The sequence below is a fragment of the Sinocyclocheilus anshuiensis genome, unplaced genomic scaffold (assembly GCF_001515605.1).
Source record: "Sinocyclocheilus anshuiensis isolate Anshui unplaced genomic scaffold, SAMN03320099.WGS_v1.1 scaffold718, whole genome shotgun sequence".
Classification (NCBI taxonomy): domain Eukaryota; kingdom Metazoa; phylum Chordata; class Actinopteri; order Cypriniformes; family Cyprinidae; genus Sinocyclocheilus; species Sinocyclocheilus anshuiensis.
The window spans coordinates 670,217-684,119 of NW_015546102.1; the positions used below are offsets into that span (position 1 = coordinate 670,217).

The 13,903-nt window shown below is 36.7% G+C and overlaps 1 protein-coding gene across 1 annotated transcript in view; it reads right to left on the reverse strand.

Moving 5' to 3' along the window:
• LOC107700543 (lysine-specific demethylase 4A-like) overlaps positions 1 to 9,508 on the reverse strand; it is an 18,356-nt gene extending 8,848 nt beyond the window's left edge. Inside the window, exons 1-14 of the mRNA XM_016502238.1 lie at positions 9,413 to 9,508; positions 7,693 to 7,845; positions 7,422 to 7,597; positions 7,234 to 7,348; positions 6,929 to 7,122; positions 6,752 to 6,801; positions 6,554 to 6,657; positions 5,939 to 6,076; positions 5,537 to 5,757; positions 5,284 to 5,438; positions 3,482 to 3,897; positions 1,457 to 1,565; positions 1,205 to 1,377; positions 743 to 932 (exon numbers count right to left, since the gene is read on the reverse strand). Of these exons, the coding sequence (XP_016357724.1) occupies positions 743 to 932; positions 1,205 to 1,377; positions 1,457 to 1,565; positions 3,482 to 3,897; positions 5,284 to 5,438; positions 5,537 to 5,757; positions 5,939 to 6,076; positions 6,554 to 6,657; positions 6,752 to 6,801; positions 6,929 to 7,122; positions 7,234 to 7,348; positions 7,422 to 7,597; positions 7,693 to 7,821 (2,170 nt within the window). The 5' untranslated portion in view covers positions 7,822 to 7,845; positions 9,413 to 9,508. The remainder of the gene's footprint in view (positions 1 to 742; positions 933 to 1,204; positions 1,378 to 1,456; positions 1,566 to 3,481; positions 3,898 to 5,283; positions 5,439 to 5,536; positions 5,758 to 5,938; positions 6,077 to 6,553; positions 6,658 to 6,751; positions 6,802 to 6,928; positions 7,123 to 7,233; positions 7,349 to 7,421; positions 7,598 to 7,692; positions 7,846 to 9,412) is intronic.
• Between the last annotated feature and the right edge of the window lie 4,395 nt (positions 9,509 to 13,903).

Here is a 13,903-nt window from a genome sequence, read left to right on the forward strand (position 1 = left end):
GATATGTTTTTTTCAAAGTTGAACTTGCATTAATTATACATGGCTTTCTAAACTCTTGTGCTAGACGCGAGTGCAACGGTGATTGATGTTCCTCTAGAACAGTGGTTTTCAATCCTGTTCCTCGGGACCCACTGCTCTGCACATTTTGTAAATTAGGAAGACATGCAAAATGTGCAGAGCTGTGGGTCCCCAGGAACAAGTTTGAAAACCACTGCTCTAGAACAGTGTTTCTCAACCCTGGTCCTGGGCGCCCCCCCAGCACTGCACATTTTGTGTGTCTCCCTAATCAAACACACCTGATTCAACTCATTAGCTCATTAAAAGAAAATGGGCGCCCCAGGACCAGGGTTGAGAAACACTGCTCTAGAAAATGCGCAAAATATGCGTTCTGTGTGAACGGCTTGGTTTCAGTTTTGACGTAAACAAGATCTTCTCCTCATTGATGTTCTCTTTTCCCGCAATATTTGAAATTAACAACGCAGCAGTGGCTTCAACTGGATAGGCTAACAAAAACATTCAAATGCAATGACACTTACATCGTCATCGTATCTTGTGCGCCACTGATAAGGCTGCCTCAACGCACACCTAAAATTCGAATGCAATGTTTTGCATTCGAATGTGGATTTTTATTTTAAATTCGTCGAATATTCGAAATTCGAAAAAAAATTTGACAGCCCTAGCTGTGACACATCATATCAAGTGCAGATATTTCAGTGATAACAGAGAGTGACAAACTGCTTACTTGTATGAACGCGCACACTACACACAGAGCAGCTGATGAGTTGGCTAGTTCCGTCTTCCTCCACATTCGGAGTGGACAGGTGTCCTTCAGAGCTGCTGGTGAAGCACATCTCTGGAATCAGCGGCTTGGTCCTCCTTTTGTCTCCTTCTTCAGCTGCAGAACAGCTCTGGCTCAGGCTGATTACGTCACTCTATATGGAAGAAACGGCAGAGTGCACAGCACAGTCTTACAGTGGTCCCACAAATCATTTTTCAATTATCCGCTCACAAATAAAGGAATAATTATGTCTGACTGTACCAAATCTACCACTACATTTTGTTTTCACAACTAATCAGACATCAGCGTGTAATTTCTGAGCCACTGGCAGTATCAAACAGCCAAAGAGACCAAGTTGCTGTGTTTGCCAACTCAAAAGAACTTTGCGCAAAAAGAGATTTTTGTGATGGTAATAGCATGTGTTACCTCTGTGTACGTGTGAAAGAGAGTACACACTGCACAGTACGGAGGTTGCTGGCCCATGCAGAAGTTAAAATCCTTCTCAACTCTAAAGTTGCGTGGCTTGCTTTGCCACATGGGAGCAAGGAGTCTGGCCCAGGGATCGGTCTCCTCTGGCTCAGCTGCTGGCTCTTGAATCTCTGTGGAGTGAAGGAGTTAATTAGAAAGAGCACAAACAGTGATGCGAGAATCAATGAACAATGTGAAGCAGATCCTAACCGTCATCACTGGAGCTCTCTCTGAGCAGGGGATGAAAGCGTGGCAATTTACTGAGTGGCTGCAGTTTCCTCTTCATGCTCTTATGCTCTTTCTCTCCCTCGATTTCAAGCTGAAAAAAGCAAGAGAGGAGTTAAATTTCATTTGGATTAATGTTGTTGAAGTCATTTTTTAAAAATATATATTTAACACACACTACCGTTCAAAAGTTTGGAGTTGCTATGCTTTTTTAAATGTTTTTGAAGTCTCTTATGCTCACCAAGGCTGTATTTGTTTTTTTTTTAATAAAAAAATAAAGACAGTAATATTTTGAAATATTATTGCAAAATAACTGTTTTGAATACACTTAAAAATGTACTTTATTCCTGTGATGGCAAAGCCGATTTTTCAGCAGCCATTACTCCAAATCTTCAGTGTCACAAGATCACATTAAATCATTCTAATATGAGTCACATGATCCATCAGATATTATTCTGAATTATTCAAATCGTTGATAAAAAGAAAGTTCAAAACAACAGCATTTATCATTTATTTGAACATTAAAGGGGTCATATGATGCTTTTTTAAAGATCATTATTTTGTGTATTTGGTGTAACAGAATATGTTGACATGCTTTAATGTTCAAAAAACACATTATTTTTCAAATACTGTACATTATTGTAGGTCCTCTAAACTTGAAATCGCATCATATGACCCCTTTAACATTATAAATGTGTTTACTGTCACTTTTAATCACGTGAATACGTCCTTGCTGAATAAAAGTAATTAATTTCTTTTTTTTTTTAAAAAGCCTCACTGACCTCAAACTTTTAAACAAACTTAAAATAATAGTGCACCTTACTACAACTGCATGATATTGTGGTATCATCAGTTATCGGAGATTTATCAGAAGTAGTCAATACTGGATAATGTGCAGCTCATTTCCTCTGTTTTACATTCAAGTTACCTTTGAAGTAATTTCATTCAAAAGCAATCATTAAAATATTAATAATTTAATGACACTAGTGTTAAATGCCTTTAGCAAATAATTTTTCATGCTGTTCATTATAATGTTGTGACTGCTAAATTCACTTAAATTGGTTGATTTTCGTTTTTTTTTTTTAGCGATTTATTTTTAATAAATTCAAACTAATATTATATAGTTCCAATGTATAGGCCTTTTATCAGCAATTACATGAAAATAATCACTGGCTTATTGAGTTATTTTATAATCAATAAACTGCTGTTTTAATTGCATAATATTTAGTTACTTGATTTTTTGTATGCTACAGTACTATAAAATAATTTTAAATTGGCCCAATCAAATATCAACACACTAAAGCCCTATTCGCACGGGATTAGTATTATCTGGGGACCTTGTGTGATTTTGAAATTACCCCCCCACATCTGAATTTCGTGTGGTGCATTCGCACGGGATAAGCGAAGCCTGTGATTTTACTCGAATTTACTGACTTGTCTCCCGGATACCCGTATGTCAAAGCTTTGAGAGTCCCGTTCTATGGTCCAGATGGATTTAAAAAAAAAGAAACTAATATAGTTTCGTGCGCTGTGTCATTTACATTTCACCAGGTTAAAATAATATCTCAAGCTTTATGCTTGATTTATTTGTAACACATTAACCTCAAAACCTTTTCAGCTTTCTCTTTCTGCAAATTGTATGGTGTAGCGATATGATGACAGCACCCAAAATACTATCAAACACTCCAACACAGCTCCATTCTTCGCGAAAGATGGATAAAAAGGCGCATAGCAAACAAAAACCTCGAAAAATTATATGCGACCCACCAAATGCTGGCCGAATCACAGAGATGCCGATTCGCACGGGACTAATATTATCACAGGACCTCGGTGTTCGGCGAAATATGGTAGGTCATTTGCGGCGGAATTTTTACTTCACAAATTACAGACATGGCCGATTCGCACGGGATTAAGATCACAGACAACCTTCGCAATTATTACAAATGACTGGAGGTCACCAGGTAATACTAATCCCGTGCGAATAGGGCTTAAGTCAATATATGTACCAACCATTGTGTTTGGTTGTGGCGTATTTGGCCTCACATCTGGTTTGATGTCTGGCTCATTGAGGTCTTCTCTGGGTTTCTCTGTGCTGGGTTGTTGAGGTTTATGGAGCGCTGATCTGGCTGCATAGCTGTGGACCTGCAGGGCATCTGAAGGGCTCAGGGTCCGATGAAAGAGAAGGCTTGCCACCCCTGGTTTGGTGGAAATCCGTGGCACAGCTGACAGGCAGTGAGGGACAGTAGGGACAGATGCTATAGAGAGGTGACGCTTTGGGAAGGACTGTGTACAGGCTGAAGAAGGGTTTGTGGCACTTAAACCTGCTTCCCTAACATGCTCCCTGGATGCAGTGCTTCTGGAACCAGGAAGCAATTTTAAACTGGTTGAGCCCGTCAGAAGCAGCAGGTCATCTTCATCTTTCAATTCTGAAATGGATTTGGTTTTCATCAAATTTCATATAAATATAAATATTCGCGATTAATCGCATCCAAAATAAAAGTTTGTGTACATAATGTGTGTGTGTACGGTGTATATTTATTATGTATATATAAATACTAGTGCTGTCAAACGATTAATCGCATCCAAAATAAAAAGTTTTTGTGTACATAATATACTGTATGTGTGTGTACGGTGTATATTTATTATGTATATATAAATACTAGTGCTGTCAAACGATTAATCGCATCCAAAATAAAAAGTTTTTGTGTACATAATATACTGTATGTGTGTGTACGGTGTATATTTATTATGTATATATAAATACTAGTGCTGTCAAATGATTAATCGCGATTAATCGCATCCAAAATAAAAGTTTTTGTTTACATAATATTAGGGATGCACCGAAATGAAAATTCTTGGCCGAAGCCGAACAAAATTAAACACTGGGCCGAAGGCCGAATACGTTTTTTTGCATTCTAGCAGACACTATACCAACAAAGCACAATTTAACTTAAAATTAATAAGTCAGTAAAATCATAGTAAAATAATAATTTTTGGCCATCAGACCCCCTTCTTGAATCAGGCATGTATTTATTATTTTTTTTAACTGTACAATTAAAAGCAGCCTTCCTGAGAAGAGACTTCTTTTAAAACATTAGAAAATATTACAGATCCTAATTTGAACACTATGTGTGAATTCTATAATAAATATATTAAAACAGAGCTGTTGTAATGATTATTATCATTATTATTGTCTTACTTTTTATTTTATTTTACAGAACAACAGTAAAATTACAATACTAACATTTATGAATGTTGATAAGAGTTCTTGCTTTTTCTCAACTTTTATTTTGGCGGAAACGCGCAAGAAGACCTCAATGCTTATTTTTGTTCACAACAGATTTATAAATGAGTCATTACAAATACGTTGTACGTATCGCATTGTCACATGACTTGTAAAAATTCATAAAATACACAAACATATATTATGCTCACAAAATCTTTTATTTTTATTATTTATTATTTACCTGAAGGCCGCTATCAAAGCAACCTGGGCTTCCATTACACCTGAGCAGTGCCACAGGCTGATTGCCTCCATGCCAGATGTACCTGTATATACATAATAAACATACACAGTACACAAACATGTATTATGTTCACAAAATCTTTTATTTTGGATGTGATTAATCGCTGACCAGCACCAATATATATATATATATATATACTATCACTTAAAGTTGCCTTAGTTTGTCAATTCTAAAAATTAGCAACTTATGGTGACTTTGTCACTGCAAACCCCTTAAAATGATTTCTTTGATAGAAATCTTTATATATATATTTTTTATAATTTAGGCCATTACAACATAACGCACCTGGATACTCTCTGCATTGTTCTGTGTATGTAGTCAAGCGGCTCTTCTTGCCATATTCAGTCTCCTCATCGTTCGTTTCACTCTTTGGAAGAACTTCCTCTGGTAAATCCAGACACACTCTGTGTCTTTTGGTTCCTATCCTTTGTTTAGCCAAGCTAATTTAATTGGAAAAAGCAACATTTAAAACTGATATAACATGATTTCTTTTCACATATCAGTACGTGCAAATGAGAGTTTAGTGAGTGTTTATCACCTCTTTTTTTGTCCTTCACTACTTTGGTTCTCAAAGCAGAGTTCCTGAGCACCACTTTTCTCAGCCTCTCCACCTAAAAACTCAGCTGCTTCGGGCGTAGGCTTGGAGTGGTCAATGGGAGCATTGTCCTTCCCTGCCAACCACAGCTCGTACCGCTCAGGCTGAAATTTCCTTACAAACACATCCATGGAGATCTTCACCATGTCTTTTCTACAAGAACACTGAGGGGGAAAAAAAATACCAAGATTGATGCACTGTTGTTTTTTGAACTTGCCACAAAAACAGTAATATTGTGAAAAATTAAAAAAAAAAGTCTATTTTAATGAATTTTCAAACTTTATTTACTCCTGTGATTTACCCAACCCTAAACTTGTGAATGGTTATTTATTTATTCATTTTTACCAGTATAGCTTGCTTTCCATAGTCAATCCATCGTCTTGTGGCAAAGTTGGTAGATTCAGCACAGTTGAAACCATGGTTAAACCCTGCATGATAGCCATATGGAAATGTTATCATGAACTCTCCAGCCTCCTGAGTGATCTGCAAAGCATGAATGGACAACTATATCACAAAACCTTCTCAAATTGATTTACAAATACAAACAAATGTACATTGAGGAAACAGGAAGCCTAAGGCCAGCTTTATACTAGATGCATAAGCAGAATGGAAGCAGCACCGGCCTGTTGTGCTTTCATACCGGCAGCGTTTGTGAGCGCAGATGAACCTCGACTTATGTTCAAGCAAATACAGATAAGTATTGTCCATTGTGCCATCTTTTTTAGGTGTTCTCTTCTGACAACTGTATGCCACATGCTTTGATTTATGTTAGGCAGCATACTCTGCTGTGATGCGACCATGTTCCCCTTCCACTGTCCCACACATAATATGCATATAACATGCTGTGTTTTCACTGTGTCTGTGTCTGCTTACACGTCTAGTGTGAAACAGGCCTAATACGATCTACTAATGACAAAAATCAAGTCATCAGTGGGGCAAAATGCACTCACAACAACATACCTTTTCAAAAGGAATGCCATACTTCTTTAGAATTGAGGGTGAAATAAGAGTCATCTTGTGCCTAAGGAATGCGTCACAGTTTTGTGAACTTCCAGGGAAAAAGCCTTAGGAAGACAATAGGAAGCAATATATATGAGCAAATGTAAATAGAGCAAAATATTTTCTTGTACAGAATTGAGGACACAAAAGGCTGTTTACCTTTGGCCAACCGCTCTAGTCGTTTTCCATGTTCGGGGGGCACACAGTACCTGTGAGATCATTCCAGACATATTTATCACTTGGCATAAGGACAGACAATTACAGCCACCCGTTTTATGCCTCGGGGTTCACATTTCATCTACAAATAATTTTTGTATTTTTGACAAGCAAACTTACCAAGACTTTGGTTCCCCAAAATGTAAGTAATTAATGCTATAGAGATCCATGTCCTCAGTGTGCCAAGCAAAAGTGGTTTTCCACATTCCAAAGTAGAGGTAGGGTGTGTTCACTCCTTCTATAGTGATCCCACTGACATGCTCCACGGTGTCAAGGATGGTATTCAAGTGCCCTACAATCCATTCTTTGACATCCTGTGTAAGACATGAAAAAGAAAACAATGACTCCATTCACATCACAGAGTACTCAAACCAAAAGTGAATCCATACAGAACTCATTCAGATTGCCTACGAGTGTTTACTCACTGGGTCATAAAGGGTCCCATTCACATCAGCGCCATATATAGGAGGGTTAAAGGTTAAATTTTTCCAGTATTTCCTTTCAAGCTCTTCAAAATCATCATACCGAGGACTGCAAAACCTTACAGGGAGGGCAGATGAGGTTTATAATCAATTTCCACTGGAAAATGAGTAACAAGGTTAACAAGACCTACTTGTCACTGTTGGCTGTTTTACGGAACTCTTTCACAGTCATGGCTTTTTTTTGGATGTTGTACTGGGTGAACAGCCCTGACTGCCCAGTCACAACCTGCTGAATCGGTGCAGGTATCAGCAAGTCATCAATGTCATCGTATGAACGTCGAGGCTTCCAGTTTTTGGGCGGGACGATCTGCAGTCAAGCAAAATCAACATAGTTGTATGCACTTTTTTTTTTTAACAGAAGAAGCTTAGGCTACAGGGTAAAGAGAAGCGTTTTCCTCTCACCTTGGCCAGGCCTGCCTTGTGTGCACCTTGGGACTCCATATATGCAATGTAGCGGTTGAAGTTCTTGAATTCTTCAATTGTGGGGTAAAAGGTCATTATACCCCTTGAAACCGGCGTGCCAGACGCCATTTTGGCCAGCCAAGTCCTCAACACCTGTATGACAAATTGATTGGATTGTAATATCTCAATGTGCAGCTAATATAAAATGTACTATATTAGCAAATAATTACATTTCATAAATATAAAAATATTTAATACAAATATTATACAAATATTATTGGACATTAAAAATGATCAAGTTTCATGCACTATATAACATGGGTTTTCAATCTTTTCAATGCCACAGAGGATCTCCTAGAGCAAGGAACAAGTATCCTAAAATTTAAAAAGCAACTACATCGTTTCTTGCATAAAAAACTAATTTATACTGTGACGTAAATATTAAATATGCCTAAAATATTTAACATTTAGAATTATTTTTTCTACTTTTTCAATTTTTTTTCTATTGCACTGCTTGTATTTTTATTTACACATTTATTTATAATCTTTCACATCTTTAATCTAATTATTTTAGATTAAATCAAATTTTTCCAAGGACCCCCTAATAACTTAGAGGGCACAGGATCTGTTTGAAAGCCCTTGCTATATAATATGTGGGATGACTTAAGAACAATATTATACAAGTATAGTATATATATTTATTTAATGCCATGTCAGCATCAAAGGCTATTTTCAAGGCAAAAACAATTTAAAAAATACAAGTATAACAAATACAATAAAAACCAGCAAACAAACAAACACAAGTTATATCACACAAGATTTTTTACATTAACACGTGATACAAATTCTAAAAATTTTCCTGGCAAGATTTTACTAAATAACTCTTTAAGTGAGTTCACAATATTATATAAACATCCAGACAAGCCACTGTGACTTAATTTAAACCACAGGCATTTAGACTTGTGCCGGTATTCGGTAATGCGATATATCACGGTAATGACTATGCACGATATTGTTATCGTGGGCACTTCTAAATACCGTGAATAATTACAATTACAAATTATTCCGAATTTTGAATGCATTTTAAGAACATGAAAATTTGATACCGGCATATCTCTACAGGCATTACATTATTTACATGCTGGGTTGCTAGGTTTCATTAACTTCCCGTTTTAGACTTATTTCACAGAACTGTGTGAAAAACATCAAACCACATGTGAAAAACATCAAACCACATGTGAACAGGCTGGCAACTAAGCCTTATACGGCTATGACAGTGAGACAAAACCTAATTTTCGTCCAGTGCAGCCTGCAAAGCGTGTACACAATGCACACCACGCCCATTCGCACGCACCGCCTCGTATTCAGAAGCTTTGATGCTGATTGGCTAAAGCCTGCGTCTCTTTAAAAGTCGTGTGGCTAAGCTAACGAGTTAGGCCAAACGTAAACATTATCATATACAAAAACATCAGATAAGTTAAAAGATTCAAACAATATAAAGTGCACGATATGGTATACAAAACGTAATAAGTACAAATGATAAATATAATATAAAACGTGCGCAAGTGAGGAAACTAGCTGTTGGTTGCAGTAGTGGAAGTGCAACCGTTAGCTCTTCGAAGCTAGCAACTTTACCACTATTATCAATGATTTTAAACCGTAAATTATAGAAATTGCGTAAATGTAGAAAATAAGAAGGAGGTAATATATAAATACTTACTGACTCTGTCGAACAAAACCCTAATAACTGCCCTCAACCTTAGTGGAGATGTTTAGCTAACAGCAGATGCTTCTCCTGACAAACCTCCATCAGCACTCACGCACCACGCATGCGCGCGCGGGATTTGTTTACTATTATTGGTCCACCCCATAGGTCCACCCACGCCAGAGTCACCATAACCAATCAAATCACTGTCACGTTTACAGTTGCCTGCCTGCTGTCTGCCTTCTTCTTCTTCGATGGAGTTTTACGGCAGTTGGCATCCATAGTGTTGCAATACTGCCATCTGCTGTCTCACTCTAACTTACTATATCTTAATTAAATTCGTCCTTCCAGTCCAGTCCTCCTTAGAAAATTAAACAAATATCTCCATCCTTGGTCATTATTTCCGTATGTTACTATATTTTTAACATTATACTCTACTATACCTATTTCCCGTAGCTGATTCTTGAACTCTTGCCTTTCTTGTATATATTTCTTACATGATATAAAGATGTGCTTAATTGATTCCTCCTCCTGACATTCATCACATAGTCCTGTCGGGTGTTTTCCTATAACATGAAGAGTTTTGTTTAGCTTGCAATGTCCAATCCTCAGTCTATTTATTATGACTTGTTCCTTCCTTTTATTTCCCTTCTTACTTTCCATACCTATCATATTTTGTATCATGTACAGATGTCTCCCTTTGATATAATTATCCCACTGCTGCTGCCATTTTTGCATTATCTGTTTCCACACTAAACTCTTCCCTTCTGTTTTTGATCATTTAATTTTGACATCAACATGTTCTTTTTTTTTTTGCTTCTTTTGCCAGTCTGTCTACTTTCTCATTTCCCTGGATGCCCACATGCGCTGGCACCCACATGTATGTGATGTTTTTCCCTTGGCTGCTTATTCTTGAGTTTGAAAATAAAATCTCATAAAGTAATTTCTGATGGTTTCTAGTTACCCCAGACTTTATACTCATGAGGGCAGATACAGAATCACTACATATTACAACGTTGTCCCATCTGGATTGTTCAATCCATTCTAATGCTATTAATACAGCATATAACTCGACTGTATACACACTTAAGCTGTCAGATGTTCTTTTGTTTACTCCCACATGATATCTATGGATATATACAGCAGATCCCGTTGCCTCTGTTTGTAAATCCTTTCATCCATCTGTAAAAATTATTTACAAAAATTAATACTATCTTTGTACATATTGTCCATATATCTATAATATTCACTGACTATATCTGTACTCCTACTGCTGCCTTTTATTATTAGAAGCTCTATGTCCACCTTTGTATTTTCCATTGTCCAGATTGGTTTGTTAGTCCACACCACAATACACTGAAAAAAATGTTTCATTCAGCCAATTAAAAAAAATTAGGGTAATGATTCACATCTATATTTTTTAACTTGAGCCAATGAAAAATAAATAACTTGCCCTAATTTTTTTTAATTGGATGAATAAAACATTTTTTTCAGTGTACTAGCAAATTCTTTGTCATATATGTCCATTTCTTTTGCTATTAAATCTCCTGTCCAGCCAAAACGTTATTTTTTCCTCCTCTCCTTCTCCCACACTCCCTTGTGGTGTCCCGTTTTCTACAATATATTGATTTGATAGTACTTGTCCTATCTTTACCTGTATAATCCTTCCATTAAAAAAATCCATGATCCAATTGAACATTTTCCCTCCAGCTCCCATTAAATGCAATTTAATTAAAAGTCCCTCCATCCACATCGTCGTATGCCTTCTCCACATCAAAAACACTGTTCCCACTGTCTCTTTGTTTACTTGAGCTTTTCTTATCTCATCCTCCAAATTTATTACCAGATCCATTGTATTTCTTCCTTTTCTAAATCCGCTTTGACAACTAGCAATTATATCTTTACTCTCCAGAAAATACATAAGTCTTTCATTTATCATGCGCTCCATTAACTTACAAATATGTGACGTTAGTGCAATTGGCCTGTAATTTCCTGGACTACTTGGATCTTTGCCAGGCTTTTCTTATTACTGCCACTTTCCAACTTTTTGGTAACCTTCCCTCCTCCCACACTCTGTTATACAACATCAGTAGTTTCTCATGATTTTCTAGACTTAAATGTTTTAGCATACTGTAACATAATTTGTCTTTCCCTGGCGCAGTTTTCCCTGTCCTATTCAATGTCCTTTGCAGTTCTCCCATGTTAAAATGGACATCTTGTCCTCCATCTCCATTATTTTTCCTGCCTAATGCACCCCTATTCTCTTCCTTTGTTCTTTCTCTACCTCTTTTCCCCTCCTCTGACAAATTATTAGAACTATTTATTTTAACAAAAGCTTTTGCCAACTTTACCCCAATCCACTTTCCCAAGATTCCACTTGTCACTTATATTTTCTATACTTAATATTACCTCTATATTTATTCTGCACCATACTGGGTAATGATCACTGCCAGTTGTTCCTTCTCTATACACTGACCAATCACATATTGCTGCAATGCTGTTTGATACTAGTGTAAGATGCAGTACTGACTCTTTCCAGAACTTAAATCCCCATTTTGTCCCCCACTCTTCAACTTGATTAATTCCCTTTTGTAATTTCTTGTTTATAAATTCACCATTTCTTCCTCTTTTCCATATAGCGCCATCATCCGCAAATAGGGATCTCCCCATATCCACTGGAAGCTCTGAGTATATATCATTAATCATGATGGAAAATAAAATTGGGCTAATTACACTCCCTTGTGGTGTCCCGTTTTCTACAATATATTGATTTGATAATACTTGTCCTATCTTTACCTGTATAATCCTTCCATTAAAAAAATCCATGATCCAATTGAACATTTTCCCTCCAGCTCCCATTAAATGCAATTTAATTAAAAGTCCCTCCCTCCACATCATGTCGTACACCTTCTCCACATAAAAAAAAACTGTTCCCACTGTCTCTTTGTTTACTTGAGCTTTTCTTATCTCATCCTCCAAATTTATTACCAGATCCATTGTATTTCTTCCTTTTCTAAATCCACTTTGACAACTAGCAATTATATCTTTACTCTCCAGAAAATACATAAGTCTTTCATTTATCATGCACTCCATTAACTTACAAATATGTGACGTTAGTGCAACTGGCCTGTAATTTCCCAGACTACTTGGATCTTTGCCAGGCATTTTTATTGGAATAATTACTGCCTCTTTCCAACTTTTTGGTAACCTTCCCTCCTCCCACACTCTGTTATACAACATCAGTAGTTTCTCCTGACTTTCTAGACTTAAATGTTTTAGCATACTGTAACATAATTTGTCTTTCCCTGGCGCAGTTTTCCCTGTCCTATTCAATGTCCTTTGCAGTTCTCCCATGTTAAAATGGACATCTTGTCCTCCATCTCCATTATTTTTCCTGCCTAATGCACCCCTATTCTCTTCCTTTGTTCTTTCTCTACCTCTTTTCCCCTCCTCTGACAAATTATTAGAACTATTTATTTTAACAAAAGCTTTTGCCAACTTTACCCCAATCCACTTTCCCAAGATTCCACTTGTCACTTATATTTTCTATACTTAATATTACCTCTATATTTATTCTGCACCATACTGGGTAATGATCACTGCCAATTGTTCCTTCTCTATACACTGACCAATCACATATTGCTGCAATGCTGTTTGATACTAGTGTAAGATCCAGTACTGACTCTTTCCTCAATGCCCTTTGCAGTTCTCCCATGTTAAACGGGACATCTTGTCCTCCATCTCCATTATTTTTCCTGCCTAATGCACCCCTATTCTCTTCCTTTGTTCTTTCTCTACCTCTTTTCCCCTCCTCTGACAAATTATTAGAACTATTTATTTTAACAAAAGCTTTTGCCAACATCTCTACCTTTTCTGTATTAGTTACTGCAGTTTAATTTCCTTCTATCATAACTGGATAACTCCATTCCCTTCTATCACCCCCCATCTTTTTAATCATACCCCATATTTCTTCTATTGTAGTTGTGTTTCCAACTGAATCACAATATGTTCTCCAGAATTTCCTTTTTGCCTGTCTTACTGTCCTGCTAACTTCTGCCTGGGCTTGTTTATACTGAACCATATGTTGAAAATGATGTGTCCTTTTAACTAACTTGAATGCTTTATTCCTATTTTTAATTACTTCCTTACATTTATCATCCCACCACGGCATTACTTTCCTTTTATTTTTCCCTTTGCTCTTTGGGATAGCCTCTGTTGCTGCTAATATTATACCTTGCTTTATTTTGTAATCTAATGTTTCAACATCCATTTCAAAATTAGTTTGACTTAGATATCTATTACTTTCGTCCTGAAATTTTCCCCAATCCACTTTTCCAAGATTCCACTTGTCACTTATATTTTCTATACTTAATATTACCTCTATATTTATTCTGCACCATACTGGGTAATGATCACTGCCAATTGTTCCTTCTCTATACACTGACCAATCACATATTGCTGCAATGCTGTTTGATACTAGTGTAAGATCCAGTACTGACTCTTTCC